Source organism: Phoca vitulina, unplaced genomic scaffold (assembly GCF_004348235.1).
Source record: "Phoca vitulina isolate PV1807 unplaced genomic scaffold, GSC_HSeal_1.0 scaffold20, whole genome shotgun sequence".
Lineage (NCBI taxonomy): Eukaryota > Metazoa > Chordata > Mammalia > Carnivora > Phocidae > Phoca > Phoca vitulina.
The window spans coordinates 35,799,719-35,826,418 of NW_022589723.1; the positions used below are offsets into that span (position 1 = coordinate 35,799,719).

General features: G+C 37.9%; 1 protein-coding gene across 5 annotated transcripts in view; it reads right to left on the reverse strand.

Moving 5' to 3' along the window:
* Window positions 1-26,700, reverse strand: part of UACA (uveal autoantigen with coiled-coil domains and ankyrin repeats) — a 94,725-nt gene that overhangs the window by 48,232 nt on the left and 19,793 nt on the right. Inside the window, exon 1 of one of the 5 annotated variants that reach the window (XM_032417061.1) lies at window positions 263-970. The exons of 3 other annotated variants lie outside the window; for them this stretch is intronic. In XM_032417061.1, the coding sequence (XP_032272952.1) occupies window positions 263-301 (39 nt within the window). In that variant the 5' untranslated portion in view covers window positions 302-970. Of the gene's footprint in view, window positions 1-262; window positions 971-26,700 lie in introns of those variants that run through there. One more of the 5 variants, XM_032417060.1, reaches the window with a different exon arrangement.

Consider the following 26,700-nt stretch of genomic DNA (forward strand, 5'->3'; position numbering starts at 1 on the left):
ACTGTTTTCCATCACGGTCCGCTGTCAGTTAACAGAAATACTGCTCAATTACTAAGATTCTATGATGTGCTTTTTAAACCCAGAAAAAGAAACGAGAACTGTTGTTTGCTATCACTAACCCCAATCTGCTCATCGAATACATCAGAAAGAATAACAGACAAGAGAGACCACAATTAATTAAACGGTAGTACATTTTACAAGAATACAGTTCAGAAAGCCTAACCGAGAATCTTTCGTGACACCGGACAGCAGGGATACCTACTCTGTTCTTGGGAGCACAAGAAAACCAACAGTTCATCATAGACAGTATTTAGTTTCTGGTTGCTAGCAGCAAGCTACTTCGCATTAAGTTACAAATCTCTGTGGCTCACAAAGCACGCCCTCAGACAAACTCCTAACCAGTGAATCCGTCCCTCTCATTACAAATCTTCCTGTTCCACAAGCTTCATGCTGGGCTACACTTAGCTTGGATCTCTAACGATATTTTCTTCGTCTTCGGGATCCTTCTCCGCCTTCATAACGCTTGCAAATTATCTTCCTTGCGGAGCAGCACTTGATGAAGAGAAGCCCCAAGTCAGGTACTGTTAACTCCTCCTATTTCTTATTGTTTAGAAGCTGTCTTTCCATGAGGCTGTCCCTTTCGGGGACTCCACCGGGAAATCTGAACAGCCCTCTACATCCTGCTGCCTCGACACCGTAACACGGACGCTGCAGTGCATGATAAAACTGTCCGCCTCCAAATCCGCCTGTGAACAGTGGGTAGACGGCCTCCCATTGGTCAGATTCTAGCTGACTCCATAGGCCTTGACAGCTGAGTGACAGAAACGGGCAGCTAAGAATATACTGTAAATGCATGCTTCTCCTCTGAGTAATAAATTTCAGGTCTACAGGGAACAAATGACTCAAACACATTGTAAAACGTGCTTATTATACACTGAGCGACATTATGACAACGCTGTTAAGAAGCGAATCTGGCTATTCCACAAGACAATGTTTAAAACCAGTTTCCGTCTTAGAATCTATCATGAAGATATAATTGCCTTGATAAACAGAATATAAAATTCTATTTTAAGCAAATGTGTCACACTTTAATTTCACACACACACACACACACACGCACAGAGTAACGTTTTCAAATCTTCTCCATTTCCCTTCATCCCCCTGTGAGGCTCACTGCATACGAGCAGGTTTCAGTTTACAGCTGCTGCCAGTCTGGCTCCTAATATGTGAAATGAGAAGAGCCAGAGGCACCACCACGACACTAAAGAGACTGCATTATGATGACTACTTGCAACAAATTTTAAATTTAACTCAGTACTCTTAATTTCTGAGTGTAGCACCCTGCCTGATATGACAAGTAAATATTTTATCAGTCGAAAATCAAATTATCTGGATTCAGGAATTACAAAACAATAAACATTAAAAACTAAAGGAGGCAAATGCATATTGAACACTGGGCCAGACTGTAAATACAACTCCACTTGGGGACAAAGCAGACTACTTCTCTACATTCTTTATGACGTTTAACAATACTTGTACCAACGTTCCTTACATTATCAAGGAAAACAACAAACATCTAAAAGTTCCAGGCTATTTTTTTACCTTCTATTACCACAATAGCATGACAGTAATTTATACTTCCTCCAAAAAGACAAATTCGGGAAAACTGTTTCATGGCAATGCAAAACATTCCAACACAAGTGTTTATAGGCAGGAGATAACTGCTATACTATAGATCATGCTGCCAGTTAAAAATTGTTACAAACTGAATCAAGCAATCTGCTTCCTACTAACTTTAAAATATTAGGCACATATTCTAATTATAAAATATGTAAGTTCATAATGTATTATTTTTGAGACAATTATTTTTTTCCCCAAATCACATTAGCCATCGCAATGGATTCTTGGCTAGACCCTGAGACTCCACCTACTCTATTTCACCCTTCTTCAGAGGAAATCTGGGATGAAACTCAGGCCCTGTCCTTTGGTTAACAAAGCAGCACATTCTTTCTAGAAATAGGACTGCAAAGGCAAAGGAAATAAAAAGGAGGAAATCTGTAACAAGTAATAAAACCATGTAAGGAACTGTCCATGCTAAGGCTCAGGAAGACAGGATTTATATGCCCTTCTCTACTGTGGACATCCTGAGCCTCTCCATCCTCTGTCACAATCTCCTGTTCCTACTCTCACACCCTCCTTCCCAGATATTTCTCAAAAGCCCTAAGTCCCACCTTTGCTGTCCCCCATGCCTGTAGATTCTTCTCTCACTTTCTCAAAAGGTACTTCCTTTTGGTACTTCTCACACCTCATATCTAAACAACCCCAGCCTCACTCTACTCCTACCACTTTTTTTTTTTTAAGTAAGCTCTACATCCAATTTGGGTTTGAATTCATGATCCCAAGATCAAGAACCGCATGCTCTACTGACTGAGCCAGCTAGGCGCCCCTACTCCTACCACTCTTAAAATTCCTACCCTGTTGTACTTTTCTTCATAATATCCATCAGTATCTGCCATCATATCATATGTTTATTTATTAGCTTACTGCTTATGTCTGCTTTTTGCTTCAAAAAGAATCAAAATAATCAGGGGGCTGACTGAATTCAACAGCACATTATAAGGATCATACACCATGACCAAGTGGGGTTTATTCCTGGAATGCAAGGATGGTTCAACATATGAAAACTGATCAATGTAATACACCACATTAACAGAATTAAGGACAAAAATCACATGAGCATCTCAATTGATGTACATAAAGCATTAGACAAGATTCAAACATCTTTCATGATAAAAACATTCAACAAACTGGAAATAGAAGGAAACTCCCTGAACATAATAAGGGCCGTATGTGAAAAGCATTTAGCTGACATCCTCCTCAGTGGTGGAAGAGGAAAGCTTTTCCTCTAAGATCAGGAATAGGACAAAGATGCCCATTCTCGCCACTTTTATTCAACACAGTATTGGAAGTCCCAGCCAGAGCAATTAAGCGGAAAAAAAAAAAAAAAAAAGGAAATTTTATTAAAAACTAGAAAGGAAGAAGTAAAATTATCTCTGTTTGTAGATGACATGATCTTATATGTAAAAAAATCCTGAAAAATTCCACAAGAAAAAGAACTGTTAGAATAAACAAATTCAGGGGCGCCTGGGTGGCTCAGGCGTTAAGCGTCTGCCTTCGGCTCAGGTCATGATCCCAGGGTCCTGGGATCGAGCCCCGCATCGGGCTCCCTGCTCCGCGGGAAGCCTGCTTCTCCCTCTCCCACTCCCCCTGCTTGTATTCCCTCTCTCGCTGTGTCTCTCTCTGTCAAATAAATAAATAAAATCTTTAAAAAAAAAAAAAAAAGAATAAACAAATTCAGCAAAGTTTCAAGATACAAAAATCAACACATAAAAAATCAACTGTGTTTCTATGCACTAACAATGAACAATCCAAAAATGAAACTAATATAACATTTCCACTTAAAATAACATCAAAAAGAATACAATAATTTGGGGCACCTGGGTGGCTCAGTCTGTTAAGCCTCTGCCTTCAGCTCAGGTCATGATCCCAGGGGCCTGGGACTGAGCCTCACATCGGGCTCCCTGCTCAGCGGGAGCCTGCTTCTCCCTTTCCCTTTGCCTCTGCCTCTCCCCCTGCTTGTGCTCTCTCATGCGTGCTCTCCCTCTCTCTCTCAAATAAAAATCTTTTAAAAAAGAATACAATAATTAAAAATAAACCTAATCAAGGAGTTGAAAGATCTATTCACTGAAAACTACAAAACATTGCTGAAAGAAACTAGAGAAGGCACATATAAATGGAAAGGCAGTGTTCATGGCTTGGAAGACTTAATATTGTTAAGATATCAATACTACCCAGAGCAATCTACAGATTAAACACAATCCTTATCAAAATTCCAATGGCTTTTTTTTTGGCAGAAATAGAAAACTACATCCAAAAATTCAAACTGAATCTCAAGGGAACACAAATAGCCAAATAATCTTGAAAAAGAAAACCAAAGTTGGAGGTCTTACACTTAACAATATCAAAACATATTATAAAGGTACGTAATCAAAACAGTGTGGTACTGGCATAAAGACATATATAGACCAATGAAATAAAATAGAAAACTACTGAAATAAGACCTCATGTATGTTGTCAAATGATCTTCAACAGGGTGCTAAGGCTACTCAATGGGGAAAGGAGAGTCTCTTCAACTAATGGTGCTGGAGAAACTGGATAGCCACATGCAAAATAATAAAGCTGGGCCCTTATCTTACACCATATACAAAAATTAACTTAAAATGATTAAGACCTAAATTTAAGATGTGACCACAAAGCTCTTAAAAGAAATTATAGAGAGGAAGCTTTTTGACATTGGACTTGACAATGATTTCTTAGATATGACACCAAAAGTACAGGCAACAAAAGCAAAAACAGACAAATGGGATTACATTGAACTTAAAAACTTCTGTACATCAAAAATCAAAAAAAAAACAAAAAACTTCTGTACACCGAAGGACACAATCAATAGAGTGGAAGGGCGACCTATGGAATGGGAGAAAATATTTGCAAATTATATTAGATATAGGGCTAATATGCAGAATATATGAAGAACTCCTACATCTCAGTAACAAAGAAACAAATAACCCAATTAAAAATGAGCAAATAAATTGAATAGACATTTCTCCAAGGATAATACACAGATGATCAACAAGCAGATAAAAAGATGCTCAACATGATTATTCATTAGAGAAATGCAAATTAAAATCATGAGATATCACTTCACATTCATTAGAATGACTATCAAAAAAACAGAAAATGGGGCGCCTGGGTGGCTCAGTCATTAAGCATCTGCCTTCGGCTCAGGCCTGGGATCAAGCCCTGCATCGGGCTCCCCACTCCGTGGGAAGCCTGCTTCTCCCTCTCCTACTCCCCCTGCTTGTTCCCTCTCTCGCTGTGTCTCTCTCTGTCAAATAAATAAAATCTTAAAGAAAAAAAAAAACAGAAAATATAGTGCTGACAAGGATGTTGAGAAACTGGAACCGTTGTACACTGTTGGTGGGAACAAGAAATGGTGCAGCTACTACGGAAAACGGGATAGCATTTCCTCAAAAAATTAAAAATTAAAAAAAATTAAAAATAGAACTACTATTTGAATAAAGCAGGGTCTCAAAGAGGGATCATTTTAAACCCATGTTCATAACAGAATTATTCACAATAGCCAAGATGTGGAAGTAACACAAATGTCCATTGATGAATGAACGGATAAACAAAATATGGTACATACATGCAATGGAATATTATTCAGCCATAAAACAGAAGGAAATTCTGTCACATGCTACGACATGGATGAATCTTGAAGACATTATGCTAAGTGAAATAGACCAATTCCCCAAAAGACAAATACTGTACAATTCCACTTATATGAGGTATCTAAAATAGTCAAATCATAAAGTATAGTAGTAAAGTAAAGAAACTAAAATGGTGGTAACCAGGGGATAGAGGAAGAGGGAAGTAAGGAGTTATTGTTTAATGGGTATAGCTTTAATTGACAATTGTAAATTCATAACTTTTTTGAAAATTATAAAATGTTTAAAAATGTTATAAAAGTAATGCATGTTCAGTGTAGCAAATCTATAATACATTTCAGTTTGTATGTTAAAATAGAGAACGTATAATTCCACCATGCAGAAAGACCATTATTAAAAATGCTGTATATTAATCTCTAATCTCTATTCTTTTTTTTTTTTTTAAGATTTTATTTATTTGACAGACAGACAGCGAGAGCAGGAACACAAGCAGGGGGAGTGGGAGAGGGAGAAGCAGGCTTCCCGCCAAGCAGGGAGCTTGATCCCAGGACCCCAGAATCATGACCCAGGCCAAAGGCAGACGCTTAACAACTGAGCTACCCAGGCGCCCCTAATCTCTATTCTATAAAAGATCTAATCAAGATATGTTTTAAACCTACATGAGTCCAACAGTTGCTTCATTTATGCAATATTTAGGATAGAAGGTCTCCTGAGAAGAAATTTATAGATGCAAATAAACAAGGAGACTTTAAAATATATGCAAATCCATATAAAATACTTATATTTAAGAGGTAGACAACAGATTACAGCTAAAATGATTGATGGCCAGTTTTAACGAAAAGGCAATTTTTTATTTATTATCCCAAAGAGAAATATACAGGATAAGAGTAAAACTTTCATAAAAATTGCTTAAAACAAAGAGGAGTCAAAATATCTAATTATTGGGCGCCTGGGTGGCTCAGTCGTTAAGCGTCTGCCTTCGGCTCAGGTCATGATCCTGGGGTCCTGGGATCGAGCCCCGCATCGGGCTCCCTGCTCAGCGGGAGGCCTGCCTCTCCCCTCTCCCACTCCCCCTGCTTGTGTTCCCTCTCTCGCTGTCTCTCTTGCTGTCAAATAAATAAATAAAATCTTTAAAAAAAAAAAAAAAATCTAATTATTTAACAAAAATATCTAATTAACAGATCTTAATAATTTTGGTGTCATGGACCTCTTTAAGAATCTGATGGTAGCAATGGATCCTCCTTTAAAAATTATATACAAGCACATATTCAGAAAAATTCACTGATCTCCCTACAAATATGGAATCCACAAACCCCAAAATAAAAAAACCCATAACATAAAGAGAAGTAGAGAGAGTTTTTTCTCTTATACAAGGTTTATAAAACAAGTACTCAAGAACTGCCAGAGGACTGGATAATTTAGTTGTTCAATAAAAATTTACTGAGCATCTATGTATAAAGGGATATAAATACTTCACCCAACTTTCAAATATGTTATGATCATTTGATATGTGCCATGCTACATGCTGGGTATTAGGTATACCATAGGGAAGAGACAGACAGACATGAGTCCTGGTCTCAGGCAGTTCACAGAAATAAAACCCAGTCACTTTCTTATTGATCTCACAGTGTAAAAAGACAGACAGATATGTATATAAACATGCATATAATCGTAATACACTGTGCTAATACCACAATAGTTATGTGTAAGGTATGGAAGTAGTTCAAAAGAGAGAAAAGTCAGAAGTTTTGTAGAAAAAAAATAACTAAACCATCTACTGAAGGATGAGTAGAAAATCACCAGGTTTGAAATAGCACCACAAATTAGGAAAATACCAACTCAACTTGCAGCCCTTTATGGTTTATAAAGCACTTCATATTCATGATTGTCAATTAAAATCTATATACGATTGAGTCACATACACACAACCCAAGCTTCTCTAAGCTCCAGGCCCATGTATTCAAATATCTTTTTGACAATTCTTCAGTGTCTTAAAACTAAAACATGTTCTTCCTCCTGAAATCTGATCCTATTCCAAATTGTGGTAACACAGCAAATGAAGCCATGATCTATCTAGTTGTACAAGACAGAAATCTAGAAATCAGTCTTGATACCTTCCTCTCCTTGGTCCTCCATCACCAAATCCTGGGGATTTCACTTCCCCATTATTGCTCAAATTCCACAGCTCATTTCCATGTCCATCATCATTACCCTACTTCAAGTTAGCAGCATCCCTCACCAGGATGACCACAGTGATGAAGAGTCTGGCCATATTCATTCTAACCCTTCCCTATATTCTCCACACTGTAGCCAAAATGGCTTTTCCAAAATGTAAACCTAGTTATACCACCACCACTAGCACTCCCTTCCATATACCCTGCCCCACCCCACTTATGATCCTTCAGCACTTTTCTATTCTTTTAGGACAAAGACAAAATTCCTTAACGGAGTCTATAAATCCCTGAGCAGTGTTACCCCTACAACCTCCTCAGCCTCATCACATGAAACGTTAACACTGTTTCTCATGTTATATATGCAGATACTGAGTCACTAGGAGATCATGGAATTTTGTCCACTAAATTAGCTGCAGAATGATTCGAGAATCCTATTATTACAACTTCTTGTCCAGGGGCGCCTGGGTGGCTCAGTCGGTTAAGCGGCTGCCTTCGGCTCAGGTCATGATCCCAGGGTCCTGGGATCGAGTCCCGCATCGGGCTCCCTGCTCAGTAGGGAGCCTGCTTCTCCCTCTCCCTCTGCCTGCCTCTCTGCCTACTTGTACTCTCTATCTCTGTCAAATAAATAAATAAAAATCTTAAAAAAAAAAAAAAAACAAACTTCTTGTCCAGTGCTTTCCACCATTTATGCTATTTCCACTTTTCTAATCATCTGAAAATAAATTTTTGATGTAAAAATGCAAGTGTATTTAAAAATTTTTAAACATAAGCTTAGATGTCCTTTATAGCAAAAAAGGATGAAAACTTCCACATTTGCATATCTAAGCTTTTATGAAGCACCTACTTCATGTCATGAATGGCACTGGGGATACTGCAGTGCATAAACCAGCCTAAGTCTCTCATTTTTTAAAAACCACTTTACTGAAGTATGATTGACATGTAAAAAGCTGTCCATATTTAATGCTTAAACTCAATGAGTTTGGGGATAAGTACACACCCATAAAACCATCACAACCATCAAGGCCATAAACTACCAGAGGCTCTCTTCTAATGGAATTTGATGGTCTAACAAGATAAGATAAGGGAAACAAGAAAGTATCAGGTGAGAACAGGGAAGGAGATGTGATGGAATGCTAGGGATAGATTAGAGTAGATAGACTGGGTAACCCCAAAGTTCTGAGAAGGTGATATTGATGACTGGATTCGAATGAAAAGTAACAGCCAGCCTGTGAGAATTTCCACCTCAGATGGAGGGAACAACCAGTGAAAGGTTGTTAGTTGTTAGCATGTTTGGAAGAAGGCCTATAAATATAGCTGATGTATAATGAGTTAAGAAGGATCACAGAATGAGATGAGGGACGGGAGGGCAGCTACCACCAGACCTAAAAGTGGGATTCCCCAGTTGTATCTTCAACATTTTTCAAAAGAGATTTCTTCAAGAATTAAGACAATTCTTTTTCATAGGGTTCTTCTGGCCACTTCAGACTCAAGACTAAAAAAAAAAAAAATTAATCCCAACTTACTATTTTTTTCACTTCCAAGAATTTATTTTAAAAATAACCAACTGAATCCCAACTTGCCTTGAAATGTTTATAAGATTAATCAGTTATTTTAACATAATAGATATATAACATAATATTTAACATAACAGATATTAGAATAATCTACCTCACCCACATCAGACCTAAAAACCTGAACAAACCTGGAAATGAACTACACTAAAAAATCCACCAGAGAAGGAAAACAGCACCTCCAAAAATAGGATTTCACAATCACATCCACAAGATAAGGCTCTTCAAATAAAAAGAACATAGGGGCAACTAAATAAAGTCTTCTCCGGGGGGGAAAAAAATCCTAAATATAAACTAAACAACATGTACGTTTAGGCAAACTGCCCTAAATATCTAACTGAAACAGAACAGGCACTCATAGTACTCTACAATTGTCAACATTCCCCATTACTAAACCCAAGGCAAGCTCTGCCGCAGCTGAAAACTGAGCAAACAGCACAAAGCAAAGCTCACGAAGCATAAACATTCCTTGCAGATTAGGCTGCACAATAAAGAACTGTTCTACAGTTCATTGGATTGGTGATAATTAAAAATATTTCCCCCATTCCATGTAGTCCAAAGGTTATTTATTCCCCCCTCTTATATAACATCAAATTAGAGCTTACATAACAGAGGAGGCAAAGAAGAACGTTAAAATAAACCAGAAAAACAAAAGCTGTATATCCAGCTTCTCTATCCCTGGCCCCTGACTTTCTTCCCTTTCTCATTTTTCTTTATCCTTATTTAATTGTGCCCCATCTGCTTTTCTTTATTTCTCAAGCCTTCCACTGTACAACTGGAAGTATGTAGTTATGACTCAGCGAAACAAATAGAGGAAAGGGAAAATTATAAGCCATCGATCATGTTTCTGACCAAGAAAATAACAAGCTAAATCGTTCTTTAATGGAATTTCTCTACATAAAAATATCATGGACCAAAAAGGTAATAATAGTTATTATTATTATTACTATTTAAATAATATATCTAACATCTTCAGGACTGAAGGTGGCTATGAAATCTGAAGGGGAAAAAAAAAAAAAACAACTTTAAAGAACTAGAGTCGGAAAGACTCAGAAAGCACTGCTTTGGTAAGATTTCCTGACCACCTGGTTTGAGCCTAATCTAGTCTGTTGTATAAATACCCCTCCCTATTGCAGGGGTTCCTTAACAAATTCCTATAACAAGTTCCTATAACAAATGTTCCTTTACTAAAACTTGTCTAAAGGCACCCAAAAAAGTTTATGAAAAATATAGACAGGATATCACCTCTCCAATTTTAATAAGTATCATTCGTTTTGTAATATTATTTATTTTACCTTTCCTCACTAGCAGTAGCATTAAACTCCAAAGTAAATATAGATCTTAAACACAATAAATGATAATGTTTATCATACAAGAATAGAGCTCTCAGGCTGTAGAAGTAAGATTTAGAATGTTAAGCAATTGGTTATTTGGGAAAAATAAACTTTGTCCCTAGAAAATGTTATAGAAAAATGTATTCAAATTAGAGTTCTTTAAGTGCCTAAATGCCATGAGTGAAACTATTTAAATATGAAGGTTAAAAACTGAGGAAGGTCTATTATGCCTCCCACCCCAACCTACACACACCAATGAACAGAGTAATACTTCTGGTGAGTTTTAACAAACATTTTTGCCAATGTCTGATATATATATATGTATATATATATATCTCAAAACAGGACAGATTTAGGAAGCATTCTGTGTTTATCCCTAACAAAGTCAAGAGCAAAACAGATACATTTATAAAAAAGCCTCTGATGGGGTTTGACCGCAATGAAAAATAAGAGCTATTTTTGTTCCTTTGGTTTTCTATTTTTTCTTGGCTTTGCAAGGAAACATTAGCTAAACAAAAATATGTTGCAAGTACTCAAAAGACTCTTCAAGAACTAACCTGATACAAACCTTACACTACAGGCAAATATTTTTAAAATCTAAAATGAGAAATATAAACACACACAGGGTTATAGGAAAATGTATGTCTTTGTAAACACATCAGAAGTTAATTGCTTTTCTTTTTACTTATTGAATGAATAATACAGCTCTACACAAAAGTGTAACTCTTCGTACACACAATTACACAGGATATCCTTCCTTTGAGGTCTTAATATATGTCTCCCATGTTAAAAATACCTAGTCGAGATAATAATTACTCTCATAATACTTACATCTATAATAAAAAGCACAACATTTAAAATATTCAGTTTCAAAATTGTTTCAGAAATACTTCTAAGTGCTTTATATATACATAATTGTTAAACTTTAAGAACTGGAGTCATGGGGCGCCTGGGTGGCTCAGATGGTTAAGCGTCTGCCTTCGGCTCAGGTCATGATCCCAGGGTTCTGGGATCGAGTCCTGCATCGGGCTCCCTGCTAGGGGGGGAGCCTGCTTCTCCCTCTGCCTCTGCCTCTCTCTCTCTCTCTCTGACTTTCATGAATAAATAAAACATTAAAAAAAAAAAAAAAGAACTCGAGTCATATTGTTATTTCTAGTCTATTGTTATTTCTTTCCAAATAGGGCATAAAGAAACTAAGCAATTTACAATGGTGAATTGTGCAGCCACTATTCATTCCTTTTTTTTTTAAAGATTTATTTATTTCTTTATTTATTTGACAAAGAGAAAGAGAGAGAGCAAAAGCCAGGGAAGCAGGAGAGGGAGAAGCAGACTCCCCGCTGAGTGGGGAACCCAATGCGGGGCTTGATCCCAGGATTCTGGGATCATGACCTGAGCCAAAGGCAGATGCTTAACCGACTGAGCCACCCAGGCGCCCCCCACCACTATTCATTCCTTTCACTCCTATAAGCCCATCCCTTTGTCATGTTGACTTTGCCATGCATCCCATCAAGAGATGGCATTTATTTCTTCATCCCTTTAATCTGAGCTGGACTTGTAAATTATTTTGACAAATAGAATGTGGCATGAGACCTTACAGGACTTCTGAATCTAGGTCTCAAGAGACCTTGTAGCTCCCCATCTTGGCATACTACCAGCACAGAGTGAACAAGCTAGCCTCCTAGAGCACCAGATTTCTCGGAGAAGGATCCCAATCACCCAACCACGACAGCCTGCAGTGCTGGCTAGCATAATCTGCCAGATATATCAGTATGGCCATTTTAGGCCAACCAACCCCTAGATGAGCTACCAAATGACAGCAGCCACATGAGTAACCCCAGACAAGACTGGCGGAAAAACCATGCGACAGAGCCCAGCTCAAATTGTTGACCCGTGCAGTCAGCAGCAAATAAAATAGCTGTTGTTGTAAGCCACTAAATTTAAACCTAGGACTTTCTGAAGCCAGGGCCTAGACTCTCTCCACTAACTAAAGCTGCAATTTCCTCTTTGGTTTGGAAACAAATACATCTTGTAGTCTAATTCAATTTTATCGATATTATACAAAAGCAATCAAATTAAGAAATAATAGGTTTTTTTTAATCCATTATCTTAAAAAAGAGGATAAAATATAAAAATAAATAAATTTAAAAAGGGGATGAGTTGGGCACACTAATATACCTTTTTACCATCTTAAAAGAAATAGATACATTGAAATCTGAAATTATAATATGAAACTGATAAAATTTTGTAAAAAAAGTACTTTCCATTCCCAAAGATACATGAGTATTCATTTACAACTAACAGCATTCATATGCATTTTATCCACAAAGACTGAATCCATATGTGATCTAAAAGAAAATCTGAATGGCTATGCAATAAAAATTAAGAAACCATTAATTCTTATGAATCTAATAAAATTTGTGACTTTAAACAATAAAATATTGCTACTGTAGTGTTTAATGAGTATATACTTATCCTTGAATGGAGACACTGCACTAGGAGTAGGCCATTACAAAACAAGAACCACAAGATCCTTTTCTATATAGTAACGGTTGGCAAACATTTTCTGTAAAGGGCTAGACAGTAAATATTTTAGAATTTGCAGGCCATGCGGTCTCTATTTTAACTACTCAACTCGGCCATTATGGAATGAAAACAGCCATAGACAATATATAAAGAATAAGCATGTCTGTGTTCCAATAAAATTTTATTTATAAAAACAGGCAGTGGGCCACAGTTTGCCAAGCCCTGTTTTAGGTGTTCAATTATCTTCGGCCAAAACATACTGAGTTTATTAGCTATGATCAAGCTAATTTGTTTGTGCTTTACAATGAGACCTATGAGAGAGTACTCTGTGTTCATATTCTACTATCCGCAAAATAGCACTAGAGATACATGACAGTAAAGTTCTGTATCACCTTGGCTCAGCTATGGGGCCCAGTGCCTTTGTCAAACATGAACTCAGATGTTGCCAGGAAAGGATTCTGTAGATGTGACTGACATCTAAAATATGTTGACTTGAGTTAAAAGGAGATTACCCTTGATAATGTGGAGAGGCCTCATCCAATCACTTTAAGACCTTAAGAGCAAAAATTGAAGATTCCCTGACAAGAAGCAATTCTGTCTCATGACTGTAACACAGAAATCCTGCCTGAGCTCCTAGCCTGCTGGCCTGCCTTACAAATTTTGGATTTTCTAGCCCCCACAATTGTGTAAGCCAATTCCATACAGTAAATAAATCTCTCTCTCATAGACAGATATAGATCTATAAATATATATATCTTACTAGCTCTATTTCTCTGGAAAGCCAGATACAGTATATTAAGGTAATATACCAGTAACTTAAAATATATATGTGTGTATATGTGAATGTGTGTATATATGTGTGTGTGTGTGTGTGTGTGTATTCTGACTTTGTGCACCATCCAAAACTATGCGATAAAGTTATGGTAGACTGTATTATTATTATTTGAGACTATTCATTCCTGTTTCCTTGTAAGATTATTATTACACACACACAAATTTATATATCTCTCCATATGTAGATGTGTGATTTATGTAGCATCTCATAGGGAAAGAATAGTCATCCCTACGTTATTGATTTGGGGATCACCCATGAGATATGATTCGGCCAATAGAATGTGAACAGATGTGATACACATCACATCTAAGCAAAAACTTGAAGCAACAGTCCAAGTTTTGTGCCAGTCTTCTTGCTTCAGTCAAGAGACTAGCATATCTCATATAAGGGCTTTTCCTTTAGCCTTGGTTCTGGAGGGGAGCCACAGGCTGCTTCTACAGAGCTGACCTACAGTCTACAATATATAGTAGGAAACATAAGTTTGTTATTTCGAGAAGCCACTGCAATTCAAAGTAATTACTACAACAAAGCTGAACACTGCAGACATTGCCACCAGAAGCAGGGTGCAACCTTAACAACCTACCACCACCAAAAATGCTTTAAAGCTGGGTGATGGGGGCACCTGGGTGACTCAGGCATTAAGTGTCTGCCTTCGGCTCAGGTCATGATCCCAGGGTCCTGGGATCGAGCCCCGCATTGGGCTCCCTGCTCCGTGGGGAGCCTGCTTCTCCCTCTCCCACTCCCCCTGCTTGTGTTCCCTCTCTCGCTGTGCTCTCTCTGTCAAATAAATAAATAAAATCTTAAAAAAAAAAAAAAAAGCTGGGTGATGGACAGCAAGGAAACCGTTATCGGAGGTTGGAAAAATGGCAGACCACATCATGCAGTGGTAAATAAAACTGTTAACGTGTAAAAAATGAGATAACTTGGTGAAAAGACTGGACTTGTGATTGGCGTCCGAAGTGAGAGGGGGATAGTCTTGTGGGGCTGAGCCCTTAACCTGTGGGGTCTGAGCTAATTCTAGGTAGTCAGTATCAGGATTAAGTTAAACTGTAGGACACTAGGTTGGTTCTCACAGAGAATTGGGGAATCGCTTGGTGTGGAAAAACACACACACACCTGAAGTACAAAAGAACCATTCAGTGAATAGTGAGTAAAGGAAACAAGTGTTTTCCTTTCACCCAGTAAACCCTTTCAATGAAACAAAATGGCTCAGAGGGGGACTCCCCACAGGAAGAGACTAAGGATGTGGTCCCACAGAAGCCCAATAAGCTCAAGGTAACTGTATTGAAGTCTAGAGAAAAATGCATATGCCAAAGAATCAAGGATATAGCAATTAGTACATGGATCTGACTCAACCAAATAGTTAAAAAGACACAAGGCAACTTCCAAAACAACCCCCAGCCTGGGTTTAGAGTCTGTTACTCTTCTAGACCATATTTGGGTCCCCAGGTTTCTACAGGCAAGAAGCAGGCCAGGAAAGCCATTCAACCCTTACCTCATTCCCCAGCCAACAGGGCATACCCTCCAACACTATTCAAATATGGACAAGGATGATATATTAAAGGAAACATTCACGAAGGGCACAGCCAAGAACCATGGAAAACAATGGACTAGGGAGCTACACACAGGAGCATAACCAGGGCCAAATCAAGGAACATCCCCCAGTGCCAAGAAAAGGAGCCCTCATTACATTTATCCAACAGGATTTTTACAATTGTCAATGACTGCTGGGTGCCTCCATCCTTCCCACTTCTTTACAGGAATGTTTACCATTGATATCCTATCCCTGTTCCATCACTGTATGTTGGAAAGATGGAGGGTAGAAAATAACTGGTGTCTGGATCAAGAAAATCTATATACATAAAAGACATAAAAATTCTAATGAGGTTCTAGACTTCAAAAGTAATGTGATTGAAAGAAATTTTTGAGATATTTCCCTTGACAAAAGGAAAAATGTATTTTGTAAGCAGAAGAGAAGAAAGTTAGCATTTGGGATGAAGAAGACAAATTGTGGTAGATGACATTATTGTTCACTACCACCCCCAACCTTGGAAGAGGCTTCCACATTCCTGCCTCTGATTTATAAATTGCTTATACTTCCAATGGGAAGAGTATTTGTCCCTACGCCTCACTACTCAGAGCCCAGCCACGTGACATGCTTTGGCAGTCATGACGCACTGCACACCTGAGCAGAAGCTGTAAGAGCCATCACAAGTTTCAGGCAACCCTTTGAGTTCTCACTACCATGCAAATGGCAGGTCCAGATAGAGGCTGCTCCTTCAGTCTGGGTCTTAGAATGAAAACATGTGGAGTAGAGCCACTCTGTAGAGGCAGCTCAAAGTCTATGTGTAACGTAATAGTTATAAACCACCAAGATTTGTGGGTTGTTTCTGCAGCAAAGTTGATCAGTACAGAAATTAAATGAAACAAAGGTTAAAAGGGAAAGAATTATGTGATGCGTGGCTATTATTTTGGAGTTGACTATAGTGTGAGATGCCTATGGTTGTAGGTGAGTACAGTTCGTGGATCGATGTTTCTATGGCACCTATTGGTACAGGTAAATATGGATTCTATAGAGGATAAATCAATTCAGTTTAGTTGTTGAAAGTGAGGTTGTGGCAAAAATAAAACTAAGGTTGTTGCAAACCTGATAAATTAACATTCATTGTTAATAATAAATACATAGTCCTCAACTATAATTAAAAAAGACTTTTATTACCATCTTCATTCCCCATATAAAGCAAAAGAAACCTAGGGAGTTTCAGTAACTTGCCAACATTAAATAACTACTAAGTGGCAGAGTTAAAATTCAAATTCCAAGACTAACTAACTATAAACTTTAATTAAAGTAACAGATTATTTAGTAATCATTCCACTGAAGTGATAACTTGATTTTATACTATTTACCAATTCTATAAGACAGATGCAAGAGAAAACTGATATCATAAACTCAGTTCTAAGTCTAAATCCTATTAAACAAATATATTATTCATAATGGATTTTTTCTTTTATACTCTACAATATTCTTATTAATGTGACAACCAGAAATCTAAAACAATACATTTTTTTAATTTCTACTTGGTACATTTTCTTAAATGTAGGCTATAGTAATTCAGAATTTTAAAGATTCAGATACGTGATGGCCTAAATTTACCCTGTCAATACGAAAAAGATTTCCCAAGTAAATTAATAATGCATTAAAATGATGGGTGATGCATCTCAGACTAAAACAACACTTTAAAAACCATTTATAGCCCTTACACTACTCACATAAACCACAAACAAGAGTTATTTCTTACTACATAATACATGTTCATTGTAGAAAACTTAGACAAGACTAATTACATATGCCCAAAAAAAGGTGGAAAAGATAACCTAGCAAAACCACTGCTAAGAGATAACAATAACTTCGTATTTTCTTATCTTTTCATATTCTCAATACTTAGATACATATTTACTTTTAAAATCAAAATGAGGGGCCACCTGGGTGGCTCAGTTGGTTAAGCGACTGCCTTCGGCTCGGGTCATGATCCCGGGGTCCTGGGATCAAGTCCCACGTCGAGCTTCCCTTTCTCTGCGGGAAGCCTGCTTCTCCCTCTCCCTCTGCCTGCCACTCTCCCTGCTCGCTCAAATAAATAAATAAAATCTTTAAAAAATAAAAATAAAAAAATAAAATCAAAATGAAGGGTGCCTGGGTGACTCAGTCGTTGGGCGTCTGCCTTCGGCTCGGGTCGCAGTTCCGGGGTCCTGGAATGGAGCCCGGCATCAGGCTCCCTGCTCTGCGGGAAGCCTGCTTCTCCCTCTCCCACTCCCCCTGCTTGTGTTCCTTCTCTCGCTGTCTCTCTCTCTGTCAAATAAATGAATAAAATCTTTAAAAAAAACTAAAAAATCAAATCAAATCAAAATGAGAACATATTACATACATATTTCATATTAACAATTAATAGGAGTTCAACAGAATTGCTTATGAATGAATACTCCTAACTTGGAGAATTCCAAAACTTTATTAAAGTAGCAATCTTTCTGGCTCCCTCTGCTGGCAACTAAGAGAAGCTTTTTTTCTTTCAATTAGGTGTGAATAATCAAAGGAAAAGCATTAATTTATCATTATTAAAAACATCGTTAAAAACCTGTCTGAATGTACCATTTGGCTAGAAAGTGGATAGTGGACAATTTTTGAGTGAATTCCTATTAACCAATGGGGATTTGGTATCAGAAAACCCTGGACTGAGTTCCCAGCTTGATGACTTACTTGCTAATGACCTTGGTCAAATTACTTAACCTTCTGAACTTCAGTATGCTCATCTGTAAAAGATCAGCCACCTCACTAGTTAGAAGAATTAGAGTTAATATATTTATACCTTGGGTATGTTCCAAAGTACTGACACAGAATAAGTGCAAGATAAATGGCAGTTAAGTATTACTACTACTACTAACTACTACTATCACCACCAAGGTGCTGAGCTATGGTTAGAAAGTGTAAGCACTAGGGGCGCCTGGGTGGCTCAGTCAGTTAAGCATCTGCCTTCAGCTCAGGTCATGATCCCAGGGTCCCAGGATGGAGCCCCACATCGGGCTCCCTGCTCGGCGGAGAGCCTGCTTCTCCCTCTCCCTCTGCCTGCTTCTCCCCCTCCCTCTGCCTGCTTCTCCCCCTGCTTATGCTCTCTCTCTCTCTGTGTCAAATACATAAAATCTTAAAAAAAAAAAAAAAAAGTGTAAGTACTAAAGAATTCAAAAAGGTCTACTTTCACAATATAAACTTACTGTACTTAACACTTTTGTAAAAACTTCCTGTTGCTCTCAAGATCAAAATCCTTAACATGATCTCAAAGATTTCTTCATGGTCTGGCCCCTATGACCTCTGAAGTATAATCTTGAAGTTGGATATTCTCTCTCCAGCCCTCCAATCTCTTTTCAGAGGGAAGTTCTTCAGAAGTACCGAGTTCCCCCACGGGGTACCTGAGAACACCTTTCCCTTCCTCTAGGCTACTTAACAACGACCTGGTTTTTTAGATCTCAGCTCAGCTTTTTCAGAGAAACTTTCTCTGACTTCCCAGGCCAAGTCAGGCCTTCCCTGTTACATATTTTGGAATACCTCTCCTTCATAGAGCTTATTATGTGGAGTGGTAGCTTTATGTTTAAGTGTGTTAGCATTGTAATAAGGTCTCCCCCATTCCTCTGTCTACATGTTCCTCAAGAGCAAGGAGTACACAGAGTCCTCACGACCTAGCCACTTCTCTGCATGAAGTAGGCAATTAAGTATCTGTTGAGTGACTAAATAAACTAAAATTAACAAATACTGAAATTAAAGAATTCTTTCTAAACCTAACTACTTCAGATAGAAGGTGACCATATAAATAACATTTATGAATACTTGGCTTTGTATTGCTTCTCAGGATAGTTGATAGAAAATACACATACACTCAGAAAAAGCTGTGTCCTTCAAAGAGATGAATCTTTAAAAACACAGAAACCTAATATATAAGTCCTTTAACATTTCCAATTCAAATATTTTTTTTTAAAGATTTTATTTATTTATTTGAGAGAGAGAGAATGAGAGGGAGCGAGTACATGAGAGGGGGGAGGGTCAGAGGGAGAAGCAGACTCCCTGCCGAGCAGGGAGCCCGATGCAGGACTCGATCCAGGGACTCCAGGATCATGACCTGAGCCGAAGGCAGTCGCTTAACCAACTGAGCCACCCAGGCGCCCTCCAATTCAAATTTTTAAGAATTTTAATGTGTATGCTTTGTTTTTTGTAACATCCAACTGAAAATGTGTCTGAAACTGAGTGTTTTCTACTGTACTGGGGAGTTTCACTTTTCAAGGAAACCTGTGGTAAATGAATTAGTAGAGCTAACAATAACCAGCTAAAAGGTGTGCTTCGTGGTTTCTCTGGGAAGTATGGATACTGCACTCTTTTAAACCAAGGTGTACCTACGATTGCCCTAAAGAGTTTGACCCTTTTACAGATTAAATTCTTTCTTTATATAGTATTCCCAAGTATATATTGTAAATTTTGGCCCCAAATGGCTTTTTCCTCTATTCATTTACACCAAGCCAGAAAATAAAATCTGGAAAGCCCGAACCAAAGAAAGCAACAAGGTTTGCAATGCATCTCTCAAATTAAATTCTTTGATAGATTTATTTAGCGAAAATTAGTAAAGGGAAACCTCACTAAAATAGGAAGCCAGAAGCGGGGCTCTCAGGCTCCACCACGCCTCAACTGCAGACCCAGCAGGAAAAGTCACACCTTGCACATCAGTACTATTGGCTACTACTTGACTACCTCGGCAGGAGGAAGAAAAGTTTTCCTCAGGTCCCAGCAACAGCCAGCCAATGAGAGACTGTCACAACTACTCAGCCAATGAAAAGCCGCTATACTTGAAACTCCACTTTAATCCAATGGACTTTTTGTTTATAACAGCCCTTCTAACTGCCCCTACCCTCTTCATTTATGAGAGTGTTCCTCTCCTTTGTTATCAGGACTTCGCTATGGTTTTGCAACAGTTTGCTTACCCTAAATTGTAATTCTCTGCTGTCCTCAAATAAACTCATTTTTGCTGGTAAAATAACTGGCAGTTTTATTTTATTTATTTATTTATTTGACAGCACAAGGAGGGGAGCAGCAGGGAGAGGGAGAAGCAGGCTCCCCGCTGAGCAGAGAGCCTGACGCAGGACTCGATCTGGGGACCCTGGGATCATGACCTGAGCCGAAGGCAGATGCTTAACCACTGTGCCACCCAGGCCCCCTGGCAGTTTTATTTTTAAGATTAACATTATGATAGGGCGCCCCTGGCAGTTTTATTTTTAAGATTAACATTATGATGGGGCGCCTGGGTGGCTCAGTCGTTAAGCATCTGCCTTCGGCTCAGGTCATGATCCTGGGGTCCTGGGATCCAAGCCCCCCACCTCGGGCTCCCTGCTCCGCGGAAAGCCTGCTTCTCCCTCCCCTGCTCCCCCTGCTTGTGTTCCCTCTCTGGCTGTGTCTCTCTCTGTCAAATAAATAAATAAAGTCTTTTAAAAAAAATTAACATTATGATAAGATTGTTAGTACATCCTATAACTGCAAAGTAGCAATATTTTCTTCCCCACAAGCCGCATTATATGTAGAAAATCCAGAAATTTCTTCCCTTGTTATGTTAAAGGAAATTAAATTTTAAAATATATCTCAGATTTGTAATAGAATCAAGACCTCAGGGAATCATCAAGTCCAGGAATGGTAAAAACTTGGTGTGTATGTGGCCACTCCCATGGCGAATAGGGATAAATCAATTTAGCGCTCCTTCCTTTTGACCAAGAATGTGCACGGGCCTCCCTGGTCTCTAAGGATAAAGCAGTAGTCAATAATGTTAAGAACAGCACACTCCTTTTAATTGTCACAGGGAGCATTTGCTGCTAAGGGTTGTGAAAGGAGGTAGACAACCACTTCAGGCAAACTTTCCTCTGTCCTGTTTGGAAGGGAAATCTTTTGGACTTTCACAATGTCCTTCTTTCCGACCTTAAGGAGCACCTCTCAAGATACAGCTCTTAATTCTCCACGGTCCCCATGGAGGTGGAGGGACTGTGACAGCTCAACAATATATTTCCCTCGTTATCACTGAACCAAGAGTGGGGGCACCAATGAAGTACCTGTAAACGTGCTTGAATGAGAACAGAGGTGTGCTGATAAGGAAGGTTTTCAGGAATTCTGGCACTGACCATGCAGGAACAATCCAATATGGAGAAGACATCTAGTCTTCAAAACACCATGGCTTTACACATTTGCATCCTCCCATTCATCCCCAGTGTTCTAATTCAACAAGTAAGCTTCTGGTAAACTTGCTTCCAGATTAGGGAGAGACTGGATGGAAGTAACCAGCCCATTGGTCAGCTATTTAGTTCTTCTTATACATTAATAAGATGACACAACACCACAGTGAACTTGCAGAACTCAACAACCTCGAATCCAATCAAGATTGAGTTTCTGCTCAAACAAGGCTAGGTGAAATTTATCAAGGTGACAAAAGACCGTCACCTTGCAACAGGAACTGAGTCTCCTCTAACAAAACTTCTAATTCAAACTTTTACAAGATACAGAATATATTAGAAGCACAGAGGAAACTGTAAAAACTATAAGCAATATTTACTTTCTCATTAGTTTAGAAGCTTCTTTGCTATTCTTTTCATAATGATAAACTAAATCTCTAACTAAATACGTTTTAAAAATACATATTCCCTACAGTTTCTTCCAATTTTCTCATTTCACTTGGCTTTACTTTAATTTTCTTCTGAACTAGAAATAAGATCAAAGAGCTCAGTACATTGAAAAGGCATGCAAACTGTAATCAAGGTTGTAAAAATCACAATTTTAAGAAGTAAACACTCAAAAAAAAAAGGAAGGAAATAATCAAAGAGTTAACAGCTATGTAATGTGGGATCAGAGAAGACTTTTTTCCCCCTGTATTTTCTAAATTTTCTATAATGAATAATATTCTGTTCAAGCTTCTTATAAGAAACACCCATTCAGTTGCCTTAAGAAAAACAGGATTTATCATGAAGATACACAAAGAGCCACAAGGGAAATCTCACAGAAAACAAATAATGGGAACCATAATTGAACTGAGCCCAAGTCTGGAGCTAGAGGGTGGCCCGAGAGTCACCTGCCTTCTAGAAACCTCCTGAAGAGAAGAATTGGAGCTGCCACCAAAGCTCTGCTGTGGACACCACCCAGTGCAAGTCCAGGTGATCTAAACACCCTCACCCTCAGTCCCCTAGGGACATTCTTTGCTTCCATCTTAAACTCTGAAACTCTGCATTTCTTTCACTTTATGTGTAGGCTGTGGTTGAAGTACAAGGTTAAGAAAACAGGCAGCTTTTGCTTACGGATTAAGCTAATGGATTTTAGATGAAGAATTATACATACACATGTTTTTAGAAAGATCCAATAGTATAGGTAAAGTCTCCTTCCTGTTCCCTGGCATTTTGGGGGTGAGGGACATAGTAATCTAGAAGAGGAAAATTTACATTTATGTTTCTAAAAATCATAAAAATATCATTTAACAAAGCACAATATTGATAAAGTTTTTTCTCATTTTATTACATAAACAATTATTGTACAACAACTAGAAATAGCACATAATCAAAACAAATAGGTTCCTTCAAAATTATTTGATATCATTTCACACAGAATTAGAAAGCATTCTAAAACTGACTGCTTCTACTTTAAATACTTTTCTCAATTCTACTGTCCACAGAGCAGATAAACTTATATTGACAACCTACTTATAAATTATTTGAGATACTTCATCATTACTTCAAGTCCTATTATACTTCCCATCTGTCCTGCTCAGGTTTAATTGGCTAAAATTAAAAGAATCGTTGAAAGTGTTCTCAAAAACTTAAAACATCAAATAAATATAAGGTAGTGATGCTTAAGATTTTAAAATTATTGAATATCCTCAAAGTGTTCTACTGGGTATGGGCAGTAGGTTTTCAAACCTTTTTAATTTCAGAAATTTTCTTCAAAGAAGCCCAGAAATGAACAAAGAAAGAGGAGTTGCTCTGTTTGAAGGTAGGGTCCCTTTACAGCCTGTATTTCTTCCTTTGTCCCTGCACCATCGAAGATCCTTCATAGGGCAGCTCAGAGTATAGCAGGCAAACCATCTGCATTAAATGTGTATGTTTATTCAAAACGCAGATAGCCACCATTCCAAGCTTTCTAAATTCATCTCTTCAAGTCTGGTCCAGGAATGTTTGAGAACCCCATATTCCTGAACTCCTTAATCATAGGAATTTATTTTTAAGAGTTTAGTGAAGAATTTGGCATATATTTTTCTAATTAAAAAAAAAAATCTCCAGGGAGGCCCGGGTGGCTCAGTCAGTTAAGCATCTGCCTTCGGGTCATGATCCCGGGGTCCTGGGATCAAGTCCTGCTTCTCCCTCTGCCTGCCGCTTCCCCTGCTTGTGCTTTCTCTCTGTCTCTGTCTCTGACAAATAAATAAATAAAATCTTAAAAAAAAAATCTCCACTAATCAAACAGGGATTATACTAATGGACCATCCTCCAACTTGCTTTTTTCACATAATATTTTGGACACCTTGACAAGCCTAAACGATAATTTCTAAAGAGTTAAAATTTCCATGATCAGAGAAAACAAACATTTTTTAAAAGGAGTAAATAACAAATGCTTTAGTTTTACTATCTTTGTTATTTCAGGTATTCTAAATTGATTTTAGAATTTAATGTTGGGTGGATTATAATACTAATATTGTACCAGCAGATACCTTTATGGGAAACATCCCTGGTTTGGGGTTTGGAAGAAACTGCCAAATTTCTGGGGCGCCTGGGTGGCTCAGTTGGTTAAGCATCTGTCTTCGGCTCAGGTCATGATTCCAGAGTCCTGAGATCAAGCCCCGTGTTGGGCTCTCTGCTCAGCAGGGAACCTGCTTCTCCCTCTCCCTCTGCCTGCCACTCCCCCTGCTTATGCTCTCTCTGTGTCAAATAAATAAAATCTTAAAAATAAAAAAAAAAAAAAATTGCCAAACTTCTAAATTAGTTAATTTTCATGTTTTAAAAATATTTAACAACTATTAAAAGCAATTTTGAATGTTTCACATTCTACTTTACATCATTAAAATAAACAGCTGTCTATGAAAAATAATTTAAATTTGGTATGAAGTAATAAGTAGTTTCCATATTCATTAGGATGTTTTAAGTATTTTGTTTTTATAGTCAAATTCTTACTTATAGCAAACTATTCTAAAAATTATATTTTATTATACAAATGGAATTAAAATATTTTGTACTGATTTTAATAGAATGCCAACATAATCAACAGACCTTCAAATACTTTCTGTACTTGAGAAATGGAGTTTCAGTATCTTTATTGTCAATAATATCTTTATTGATCTGCTTTATTATCATCTTTATAATCTTTATTATCATCTTAATTATCTTTATTATCATATTAACAGAGGGACTGTACATGGGGCTCCTGAGTGGCTCAGTCGTTAACAGAGGGACTGTACTTATTTAAATTGAGGTGATTATTCTTTTATTTATTTAGAGAGAGAGAGCATGTCCAAGCAGCGGGGAGAGGGAGAAAGAGAATCTCAAGCAGACTCTGCTCTGAGTGTGGAGCCCAACTCAGGGCTTAATCCCACAACCCTGAGATCATGACCTGAGCCAAAATCAAGAGTCAGATGCTCAACTGTCTGAGTCACTCAGGCGCCCCTTGGGGTGATTATTCTAATTGTAGTTAATAAATGCTTAGGCTTGTAACCTTTTGGCTGATGGTGACAGTGCACACGACCTTTGCTAATGGCTGGGCTAGGCACTGTGTTGTCACAAGAGTTTCAGCTCACCAGTTCCCCAATGATGATGAGTGATACTCTTATTTCAGAGAAATAATATGTCTATGAGACACCACTGTGAGATACCTTTCAAGGATGTGGAAAATGTTTTATAATGAGCAGATCTGAGATCCAGAAGAGCTGTGGTGCTTTAAAATCATCACTGTTCAGAGCTGGTAGACTAATTTGAATCAGTGGCTCTCCTAAGTGTCTGAGGCAGAATGTCTTGGAAGATTGTCCCTTCTGAATGTAGCATTACCCTATTTGAGAACCATTCCTATGTTGTAAACAGATTAAGAAGAGTGAGATATTTCATACAGAGTCTTATAAATGTCTACAACAGAGAAGAAAAATGGTGTTTTTCTTGAGGTCAAAATCTTAAATTTTATATTAGAGTCCTTCTTATAAGTTTTATTCAGTTTTTAATTTGCACAGTATCTCTTCTATATTTAAAAACACTTGTTAGTCTATTTGCTTATATGTATTTATAAAATATAATAATTTTGTTATGTAGATGTTTGGATCTTTTAAAGGAATATCTTTTGTACCTCAATCACAGCCTTTTACTTTAAAAAAAAAATTGCCAGTCCACAGTCCTTCAACAGAGAACCGAGCCACATTTAGAGGCCAACTACTACAAATAAATAATTTGCTTAGGCTTTTCCAATAACACAAATAATAACAGAGCCTCACACATGCAATTTGTTCTTCCCTTCTCACACCCCTCCTGAACTTATCATTAATGTGACAGTATGTGGAAGATGCAAAAGAAAGTTTTAAAAGTAGCCCAGTATAAAATTAATTTAGATTAATCAATGGCAATAAGACCTATTTAGAAAAAAGATTACATTTTTTCTAGTGTCTGCATCCTGGACTGGATTACAATAATCTACTAATTGGTCTCCTCTTCCACCCTTGTCCCCTGCTCCCCACAGTTATTCTCCACACAACAATCCGAATTGTTTTTAAAACAAGTCAGATCAATATTTGCCACAAATATTGAACCTAAAAGTAATAATTAGGCAGCAATCAAACAAACCCAATACAGGAGATGTTCTGTAAACAAGCAAACAAAAAAAACTGGCCTGCTGAACTCTTCAGATTGGGATCCAAATACAATCCAAAACCATTACCCAAACATGATCCAGACCCCAAGAGATCACTGATATAATCTCTTTCCACTTTTCCCCCTTTGTTTACTTGACTCCAATCTTAATGGCTTTCCTGTTTTTAAAACATGAAGACAACAAATACAATCCCATATCATGGCTTTTTTAACAAGCCTTCTGCCTGGAATTATTAATAATTCGACGAAAAAGCAAAAATGTCCATTCCTCCACAAAAGTGTTACTATATCATAATGTATCAGTTTTCTATTGCTGCAAAACCAAAACACAGTGATTTAAAATAGCTACCATTTATTACTGCTCACAAGTCTACAGGTCAACTGGGCAGTTCTGCTGTGCTGGGCCAGATTAAGTAATCTCAGGACTGTGCGTGCATCTACTACCAACTGCCCAAGTTGGTTGGGGGCTGGCTGGTCTAGGATGGCCTCTTTCCCATGTCTGGTGATTGGCCGCTGACAGTTGGGGTAACAGGAGCAACTGCTGACTAGCAGTCTGGCATGGGCTTGTTCACAAGAGAG